A 10849-nucleotide genomic window follows, 5' to 3' on the forward strand; every position below is an offset into this window, starting at 1 on the left:
TAAAGCACTTTGAATTGCCCTGTTGCTGAAATGTGCTATACAAATAAAGCTGCCTTGCCTTGCCTTGCCTTGCCTTTTCCTATTCTAGCTTACTACAGTATCTGCACAGGCAACCATGGTGTGGTTGGTGATATGGAACTATGGTTATGCAACTACAGCCCTGGTTTAAGGTGAGATAAACACTATGATTACACATAATAAAAAGTAAAAATCATTATTGCAGGTTTAGGATGGAATGCAGAAGCACGGACACTTCACTGCCATCTCGACCTCCACTTATTGTCTGCCTCACTACATAAGACTTCCTGCATTTGCACTAAATGTTGGCACTGGACAAAAAAAACCACGCAGAGCTAAATCCAATCCAACAATGAATTATTGTGGATATTGAGGCAGACTATGCCATAAGCCTTTCATAAAGGGAGTGAAAAGCAAGAAAAAACAGCCTAGTATTTCAGACCTGCTACACTAAAGATACTCTTGGATAAGAAACTGCAGCCAACATTTCCATTGTAATGAGGACAATATATCCCCATTATCATATGTCCTCTTGGATTCTAAAAAGATAATTAGACTCTTTAACTTTGCAGCTCCAACAGCTCCTCATTAGGATCATCAATTAATGTTTCAATCACTTACATTCATCCAACTTCTAATGCAGTGTCATTTATATTCTCCATTTAAAGCTCTCCTGTTTCTAACTTCACTATTGAGTTGGTTGGTTTTAGGAAGTGGTAACTTTTTAGTTTAGTAAGCCATTCCCCCTCAGCTAAACACAGACTTTCCTGTGTTTTTCCATATTCTACCCACAGATGATTCCACATGCCATTACTGGGTCAGGAAACTGGTACCTGTCCCATGTCGACCTCTCTGAGTGAGTCAGAGCACCAGAACACCGAAAGATCAAAAAGGGAACTCATTTCAAACACATGCCTGCTAATAATTTTCTCAAGCCTTCTGCTCGGCTTAAATAAAACAACAGCAACCAAAACTAAACATCCCAGCTTCCTTCCCTCTGTGAACCACCGTCATTTCATATCGGCATTGTCTTCAAATCAGAAAGTGTGTCAACATGACACATTCTCATTACCAGGCGATGGAAATAACACAGCAGAGGTAGCACGGCAACATAAAGTCTTTAGGGGAACAACAGAGCCACACAAAAACAGACGGCAGAAGGCAGACAAACACAGGCAAACCCAGCGATATATGATGCATAAATAACAAAGACAGACTACTTACATTTGTTCTTTTAATTAAATGAAAACAAAACCTGCAAATTGAGGGTTATTAACCTTGGAACGACACCCTCAGAAGTGGAACGTCGTGGATATAGACTGCTATGTGTGTTACAGAAATGGAGACATGCACATATGAGAGGGGAAAAAAGCTAAATGTATGCCGTACTTGACAGATAAAGCATAATTTCACTGTGCCTGTTACACCCTGGGGCGACGTGAATTATACACTGCAATGTGCCTTTCACATTACTCTTAATGTGCATGCCTGCCCATGTGTCTGCACTAGCTGATTGTTAGGTGCTATAGCAACCGACAGTCCGTTTAGCACTGTTGGATAATGAGGACCGAGCGGCGTGATTAACCCTGCGACTCTCCAGGACAGCAGAGCTTCTGCTGCAGCATCGGAGGAGTGTTTCCTAGCTGGTGGAACTGAATCTGTTCGGTGTGCGGCCATTTTCCTCTCATGTAGTTTGAGAGGTTGAGTCATCTGAGAGTCACACAGGGACCCATCTTTTTCTTCAAACAAATCTTCAGTAATCCCACTGCAGGCTGAAGCCCTGGCAGACGTAATATCTTCCGCATATGATCCACTATCACACATCTAGATGGCTAGTGATGAGATTACAGGTTGATCAGATTCAGCTGTAGACTCAAGAGCATGACTCAGCAGTCAATGGCTTATTTATAACAAGTGGGTGTGGCAACACCTGAGTTAACATTGTCCTTTTTGTTGTTAACTGTGTTGCTTTATCCATATCTAAAAGACAAAATACGTCAATTGTTCGTGACAGCGCTTATACTCACTCAAAGCGCCCATATTATGCTCATTTTCAGGTTCATAATTGTATTTTGAGGTTGTACCAGAATAGGTTTACATGGTTTCATTTTCAAAAAGCACCAAATGCTACGGTTAGCCACCTTGTCTCGAAAAGTGTGCAGATTTTGAACAGCTCACCCGGAGACTGAAGGCAGAAGACATTCAGAAAACCGTATCTCACTCAAAACAACATGGATAGTTATTTTTCAAAGTTTGTATGCGTTAGGAAGCACCAGGGACACATACCCAAATCCCAGAAAAGGTGATTGTTTATAACAGGGGCACTTGAAAGTGACTTGGGGCGGATCAAAAAGTTTTCTGATATTTTTTAAAAGAAATCTGCGGAAATGCATCCAAAAAGCATTTGACGAGACACATTCTCGCTAGATTTTTTAAAAGCATGTCTTTCTGTCTTTCTCAGACATATATAACATAGTTCCCATCTGAAGTATTCATTTCTACTACTATTCAGAAGACTTGTCTTCTGAAAATCGAGGCAACCCGCCTAAAACCACTATTTCACCAAACTCCTTTATACAAACTACTGAGATGTGCTAAAGTAAACCATTGAATGATTCCAACCAAATCCATCCGGTGGCTGTTGAGATTTTTAAGCGGCTGCAAACAAGGAATAAATCCCTCGAACGTTAACCAAAATATGTCTTTATTCATCTTTATATATACATCCGTAGCGGAGGTAGGTAGCCTAATGCTGCGTAATGAATTTAGTGCGCCTGTATTAGCGTAGCTACGTTACGACATCATCGTCTGCATCAACGTTACATATGACAACAATAGACACGCACTCCTGGCGGTTTTTATTTTATTTTCCGTTTCCCATCATAACCTTTCTTGGGAATCGAGAAATAGTCCTGATCAGATTTCCCAGGATTCCCGTCTCCCGGGATTAAATCCTAATTTGCACGTAGCCCGGGAAAACCAAGACAAAATACAATTAGATTTGTAACCTGGCAAACGGAGACGCATATACATGTAAACAAAAGTGTTTGAAATCTTGACTGCATTATATCCAAATGCGAGACATTTCAAATGACAAGTGCTGCTGAATGGGGTCAGTGCTTTCCAGAAGTTAAGTTATACTGTTATTTGATCCCCAGTGGGGAAATATACAACAAATAGAGCGACTGCCTGTTAAACTGTTCTTTAACTTTAACAATCTTCCCCTCGTCACAAGAAATGCACTGTACTATAGAAGTGCACTAATAGGGTTGTTTTTTTAACTTCAACTTTTAAAGACAACAGAGCTGTATCATGTTGTTACAATATTTCAGTTGTGAACTCATAAAGAACCTGCTAAATATAACAGGCTGTTGTTAGAGGGGGCCGTTTCCTTACGGCCATAGTCCCCTGTATTTTTGGGGACGTCTTCACGGCATCCTAATTATCCTCACTTAGTTCTCTTCACAGAGAAAGTCTCACTTTCTGCAGGCTGTTTGTTGAAACCTGGCTTCGTTATCATCTCCTTAAGTCAAGCAGGCTGAAGGAGAAAGTATTACCGAGTTTGAGTGAACTTCTAAAATCGTCTCTGTTCTTTTCTTCTGTGAATGCCACACCAGTTTATTGCTTGAACTGGATCTCCATTTGGAACTGAGGGTTTTGCTCAGGGGACACAACTGATAAGAAATTCGGCCTGCCTGGACATTTAATGAGCTCCATGGCTGTGAGTGGTCAGAGGAGGATGTTACCTTTGGAAGTGCAATCATCTTCTATCGCGCTCTCACTGCAAAGGGACATTTTTACAAAATGCTCCATTAGCATTGAGTTGAATGCTGCTTCATATCAAACTTACACACTGCCATGCTCATAACAAACTGATCAGGTCAAGGCAAGAAAGTAGATGTCTTGCTTACATTATGTTGCATAACTATTATTCCTCTGATAATCCCCCGCTGGCTAAATGTTTGAAAAGTTGTCACAAAGAAAGCGGAAGGTAACGGATATTCTGCGGATTTTCCAGCGGCACCTGAACAATACCGGAAATTGAAAGTTTGCCGACATAGACTCGTTAAACGCATATAGGGGGACAGTAAGTATCCGAAAAAGAGAGGTGTGCTGCATAAGGGGACTGTGTGGGCATCAGCCATAGTAGGCCGAGAGTAGGAGGTGCGAGGATTTCCTTGATTTGCGTGGAAAGCAAATGGAAAAAGAGAGAAGAATGAAATAAAGATTAGAGGTGTTGATGAGCTGAAGTCGAGGCAGCAGCGAGAGCAGAAATCCTCGGGCGCTCAGAGAGCAGCAGATGTTGTAGAATTTGCTGCAGTGGTCTGAATCATTTATTCTCATTTAGTTGTTATGGCGATCTCAGCAAACATTGGCCCTGTGCTGTGTCAGAAGAGTTGATTTCTCCGACAGCATGTGAACGCTGCTGAGAGATGATGGATGCCAAAGAACACTCTTGGCCTGTTGTTTCTTTATCTGTCTGCCTGCCTTTCTTATAACCTCTCTCTCTCTCTCTCTCTAATATACACACACACACACTTAGCATGACGCGCTCCCCAGTCCGAAACTCAGCCAGGGTTGACTGTTTCCTATCAGGTATTTACACAGCAGTTGGAAACAACAGGGCAAGGCATCCAAATCGATGCACTATGCATTATGTACCGTATCTATTTCATCCGATGAAACGGTTATTAAAGCTGCACGTGCCTTGAGGGCCGTGCACGCTACTACTGCTCCACACAGCTCAAGGGTTCATCAGGAAGAGATCACAATCACTCTGCTCTCTCCTCTTCTTCTTCTAAGTCTTCTGTCTGCTTTGTGCATTCCTGATCTTAAGTTCACTACAATCAGCAAAACAAAAGTGATATCTTTCTATTGGTCATTGCCTTCTAAATGGTGCAACTAACAGGATCATCATGCATGTCAAATCCATGACAAATGACATGCAATGGTGATTCATATGACTGTTTATGGCCTCCCACCCCGATGGTTAAGCTGCGACAACTAGAGCCCGACCGAAATATCGCCCAATATTAAGTATTTTCCGATCTATCGGCATCGGCATTTATAATGGTTGATACAAAAAAAATTCATCAGAATAATTTATGACAAATAAATGATTCTGATAAATGAACATTTAAAAATTAAAAACTGACGGTCAACCATGTTATGAGCGTTGGCGTTGCATAGTTTGTCGCCCAGAGGGCGCTCTACAACGTCCCTGTTGGCAACACTGATTATTTTGTTGTTATTGTGTTTTTGGTCAAAGGACTTCAAATTTCATATCTTAAGTTTGTCTTTTTATACATTTTATTTATCTGAATTTTAATATATGTTGATATGTTTTGGGTTTTCTAAATATATATATATATATCGGCCGATATATCGGCATATCAGATTTTTAAATAACCAAATATTCATATCGGTATCTGCCTTAAAAACCCTTTATCGGCCGGGCTCTAGTGACAACATCACGCTCATTTGCCTTTGTTTCTGACCGATAATAGTCATAATTTGCACAACCAAGTGGTCCGTCTCAGGTGATCATGGATCGTCTTTCGCATTTCAACACATGACTAATAATGTCTGGTGAAGAACGTGTCAGTTAAGGTTTTCTTTTAATGATAACCTCAGTGTTCCTCAACAAAACCATACAGGAGCCTTCTGGACAACCAACAATAATATGTGTCTATGGTATAGCCATTGGCTATAAAGGATTTGTTTTTACTAAAGTAACCATAAGCCTCATGTGCCATTGATATGAATAATAAGCCAAACCAGTCTGAGATGCAAATAAGAGCTGCAGCAAATTAAAAATGATTAGCCATTGTGAAAAAAAAAAACATGCCTATGGGGGAAAAAGAAATACCAAGACCATAAGGAAAGCTGGGTGCCTGTCACAGCAGCAGATATGTACTCCTTTGTCTGCCTTTCCTCTACATGGATGTTGCACCACTGAAAACGCTCGAAGATTCCTGGAGAGGATCTAAGCTGTTCAGTCTGCCATTTCCTGCCTCTGTCAGGCCCTGCAGACGCTTCCTACCCAAAGGAGGGTTACTGTTTGGGTGGGGGGGACAATGTGCTCCACATAACACAAAGCATACAGCAATGACCTGGTGAAGCGCATTCCTACATAATTGATTTAATTGCGACAGTGTTTTACAAAGTTAAATTGTTAGCTTCAGCTAACTTGTGCTTCTGGCAACACAATTGTAAACTCTGGGATTGGATGTGTTTAACCAAAATGCTTCCTAGGATAGTTTTTTTTTTTTTTTTTATATATATATTTTTTGGGCTTGAAAGGGGAGGGGGGACAACATGCAGCAAAGGGCCGCAGGAACCCGGGCCTGCCGAGTCGAGGACAAACCTTTACACATGGGCTCCCGCCCCACCAACTGAGCCACCTGGGCGCCCTTCTGGGACTTATAGTGGACTTCTCTTCTAACGGTTTTATGTTCACATGCTTGTACGTTTGACATTTTATCAAAGAAACCATAATTTTTTTCTCACAAACAAGAGTTTGTATAGATGATTAAACTTCATGGACATCCATGTCTTGGAAGTCAGTCACCTAACGTAAACAGGATTTTCACTTCCAGGTCAACGTGGACAGCCAGAATCATTCAGCTTCTCTATTAAATATGAACAGAGATTACATCCACAGCTCAGACCAGCATGGCCCCAAAGACTCCCACAGAGGACAATGTGACACATGTCACTATCATCAACCCCTCCTACGTGAACACACACACACTCACATCCCCCATCCTGTCAACAGGCTTGAAAGAGCAGCACACAGAGGAGACATCCATAACGTGTATCATTCAAAGGCCTGGCTGGAGTATACAACCACTACTTAGATGTGACTTACACTGCAGCAGGGAGCATTGTTTTACCATTAATCCAATTATCGGGGGAAATTGTGGTAAAATAAGCAACACATTACACATTAGCAAATAAATGCTCAATCTGGGGCCCGAAGAGACTGGCACCAGGCTTTACATATGACTATCTGTCGCAAACTGACCCTCTATCAGAATTTCAGTTAGAGTACATTTATTCTGTATGCATTTAAATAACAGCATTACTCAGTCCCTGCAGGATTTCGCCTTGTCACCATCTTGCCAAGTCACGCAAATTCAATCAATCAATCAAGTGACTTTGGTGCGACTCGCAATTTTGACCAATCACTGCCACTTTTTGGAAAATTTGAGCAATCACCAGAGTTTTCCGCAGCTTAGACCAATCCCAGTAGTCCCACATGCACATACTTCTTTATTTATATTTCTAATTGATATTTCTACTATTTGTGCAACTGCAACACAGAATTTTCCTTTGGGGATCAATAAAGTATTTCTGATTCTTACTTTGTGTCAGTAGGCGACTCTGAGAGCCAATGACCAAGCGGGAATGAGAACAGGTTGACACGTACAGTATGTGGCCATATTCCTTTCCTTGTTTAACAAGATGTGTGTGACTCGAACATCTCACATTTACCAACATAACGTACAGCAAAAGACCATGCAAAACATGTCAGACCGTCCTGCCAACCTGTATACAGGTTAACATCCATGTAGGCGGTAAAGATTTTTTACTGAAGCTGCTGCTGTTTAAATCCTGTGGGCTCTCTGCAGCGGGTGGGGCGCACACAGACGCACACACACAGTCCCACACATTGGGGATGCAGTAAAAAATGGAGATGAGACGTAGAGGAGGACCTAAATTGAGTAAAGCTACACTTGTAATTGTAAGTACAATGATTAGTTAATGGCCGATAAGTACGTTATCAAACCATATGAATGCGTCCCAGACCAGGATAGGAAATTACCTAACAATTCAAATTTGATTCATTCAGTACATTATTATTTTTGTCTTAAATCCACAAGCCATTGTCACATTATAACAAGATTTGCAGCATCCTGAGCCTTTTTGGTAGGAATACTCAGCCTACCGTTGTTTTATTCTCCCCAAAACAAGTTTCCTTTTTGTTTTTAAAGAACTATACAAACACAAATTGTAACTTTCTCTGTCTCCCACAACTTTCTTTGCAACAAACATTGAAAAACACTGCAACTTTTATCACAATTATTTTTACAAAGGCTCCCGCAACATCAGGCATTTTGGGCTGATACTAAAAAAAAAAAAAAGGCCACAAAATCCTAGAGGGACTGATTACTTTAAATGTCAAGATTATGTGGTACTAAATCCTTATTTCCTCACAACTATCATGAACATTTTGGTCATTAACAGTTATAAACAACTAACAACAACCATAATGTATAAAACCCAACAGAAATGTAACTCCACTGACTTTCAGCAGTTATCACACTCTAATCTTTGCTGTGTATCGACCTACCACTTCAACTTAGTCATGTTATTGGTGTTTGTACCCAGTAGGGGAGGCACCTTCTGTAGACCCGTGCACAGCGGGATACTCAACAATTTCAAATTAATAAATAATGCAGCACACTCTGTATCTTTGGACATGGGGCAATGAAAAACATGTTCACAGTAAAAGCTGAAATGCGAGTAAAACGAGAGCTTTAAACGTTTCAGAATATGAAATCCCAGCTATGACAGACTGAATAATGCATCACTCTGGCTGTAAACAACGACTCCTGCGTTTTTGGCAAATGTTTACTGATTCCTTACTTTGTTGTACTGTGAAATGATGTTGAGGGAATATTTACCAGGGAGGACTTTTAGGATATATATTTTTATCGTATATAAAAATTAAAAAAATTACATGCAGAAGTAAGAAATCCAGACCTAACTAGACCAAAAACAAAACAGACATGCCACACACACTTGTTTGGGCTTGCGGCCGAAGAGCAGTAACGTTACGTTTTGAGTGGATGGCGAGCGTGAGACGACAAAATGGACGAATAACATTCTGGATGGAAAGTTTACTTTTTAAAAAGTTGCCAAACGGTTCCATTGACAAGACCAAAGTGATCTGTGTGTTTTATCACGATCATCGCAGCACGACCAGTCTGAAATACCACTTTATGGCCAAGCACACAGCTGATGCCAATTAAACAAAATTAAACAACCACTTCAGTTCATCTGAGCTACAGAATATGTCAAGGTTTAGTCCAGCCATTTCATGGAACATTAACTCTCTTAAAGTGCTCTTAATATGCTTTTTCCCTTACCTTTATTGTGTTACATATCTCTTTTGTGCATGTTATAGGTTTACAAAATGAAAAAGACCAAAGTCCACCCCAAAGGGACTTACCTTCTCCAACAGAAAACACTGTCCACAAACTGCTCCAAACAGCTCTATTGCCTTCCAGCCTTTACTGCCGTGACTAACGTGAGTCACCTTGTAACACATGTTATAATGCTCGCCTAGCTGCTAGCATGCCATGCTCTCAGACTCTGCTTCTGACTGGCTAGTAGTCCTTACCTAGCTACTGCGCATGAGTGACTCCTGACACAGCTCACCGGTCTGTTTTCCTCCCGAATGATTTTTAACCAACCGACCTCAATGGCCAGAGGAAGATTGAATGGGATGTGATTCAGGGCCAAATTCTGATTCAGCTTCATATGGCCTTCAACTTGGCTTGGCCTTTGAAAACATTTTTCTTCAATTTTATTTCATTTTTTTTAAAACTTATTTTTAATAGATTTAACATTACAACACAAATGTTTCCTGTGAATATAGAGCATATCCACCCTCCATTTTCGTTGATATTAATTTATATTATTATAAGTCTCTGTGATTATTTTAAACAATAAAGAAAGTAGGCTAAGACGTGTTTTCCTATACATTGGGCTACTATTCTGGGAGAATTTTACATTATGATCAACTCTATTATTTTCTTGTAAATGTATGGAGACCCCCAGAAGCTCTGTTTTGTGTCCCTACACCCCCCACCCCCAATTCTCAAACTTCACAAAGTTACACCCCTTTAAATATGTAAAGCTCTTTTGCCCTGGTCTTGTAAAGTGAGTAAACCAGCACCTTGAAACCCCTTCCGCAATTGTGGCCAATGTGAAAGGGTCTCCCCAACCATATATGGTAAGTATAGACAGGACATCCTGTGAGAGACGCCCAGAGACACCCGCATAAATGAAATCCTTTGAGGGGGTCCAGAGTGATAGAAAGACAGGGGGACGTATGGACTGGAGAGTGGCAGGACCCCCGGGCGATACAGGGCGCGCGCACACACACCACTAAAAGTTCCTTCAAAAGAAAACTTACAACTCGTCAACACATTAAGAAATGTTTCTTTCAGAGTCTGAGGATGAATTAGAAGTGCTTCACTCAGAATCAGACTCTGAGAGCGAGTGCAGCCTGGACGAGGACTATATTCCGAGGGGGCCGGCCCGAGATCAGTGAGTACAGACACCCAGAGTTGGCTTCGGTCCAACTAAAACACCTCGTGCCTGAACTACATTTGACGTGCCATGTCTCACATAGTGTACATAGATGTAGTACAGTGCATGCATGTACGGCCATAATTAGCCTACCTGTTGCGCGTGTCCTGTTCCTCATGTGCAGACTCGTGCACATTCTGCTGCCCTTTTCACCCTCCCCCTGTCCTCGAGGAAGTTGCCGTTGCATTCAGACATAATAGGCTAGTTAGCTAGCTAGCTAGCGCTGGGAAAAGAATCTATAGACAGCGCAGTGGAAAAGCTACATGGAAAGTTCTCGATAACTTGCTGTGTATCGAGCCGTGTAAGCTGCTCGATACACAGCAAGTTATCGTCAAAAAATTCAGCAAATAGTCTGAATGGTTAGTGCTCAGTTTGTGCAGGTTTGTGCCGTTAAAATTTTCGTTTGTGCAGTTTTGGTTTCTGAGATATTAAAAATTATTTTTTAGCT

General features: G+C 41.1%; 2 protein-coding genes and 1 long non-coding RNA gene across 3 annotated transcripts in view; 1 reads left to right on the forward strand and 2 right to left on the reverse strand.

The window, feature by feature from the left end:
- LOC117945645 (protein kinase C-binding protein NELL1-like) overlaps positions 1–10849 on the reverse strand; it is a 248258-nt gene that overhangs the window by 107207 nt on the left and 130202 nt on the right. The window lies entirely within an intron of this gene.
- Positions 1–10849, reverse strand: part of LOC117945718 — a 22294-nt gene that overhangs the window by 9518 nt on the left and 1927 nt on the right. Inside the window, exon 2 of the long non-coding RNA XR_004656874.1 lies at positions 8823–8825. This is a non-coding gene — a long non-coding RNA (uncharacterized LOC117945718). The remainder of the gene's footprint in view (positions 1–8822; positions 8826–10849) is intronic.
- The window catches only part of LOC117945656 (piggyBac transposable element-derived protein 4-like), a 5066-nt gene continuing 4390 nt past the window's right edge, over positions 10174–10849 (forward strand). Inside the window, exon 1 of the mRNA XM_034873271.1 lies at positions 10174–10359. Coding sequence (XP_034729162.1) covers positions 10247–10359 — 113 coding nt within the window. The 5' untranslated portion in view covers positions 10174–10246. The remainder of the gene's footprint in view (positions 10360–10849) is intronic.

The sequence above is a fragment of the Etheostoma cragini genome, chromosome 1, assembly GCF_013103735.1.
Source record: "Etheostoma cragini isolate CJK2018 chromosome 1, CSU_Ecrag_1.0, whole genome shotgun sequence".
Taxonomy (NCBI): Eukaryota; Metazoa; Chordata; class Actinopteri; order Perciformes; family Percidae; genus Etheostoma; species Etheostoma cragini.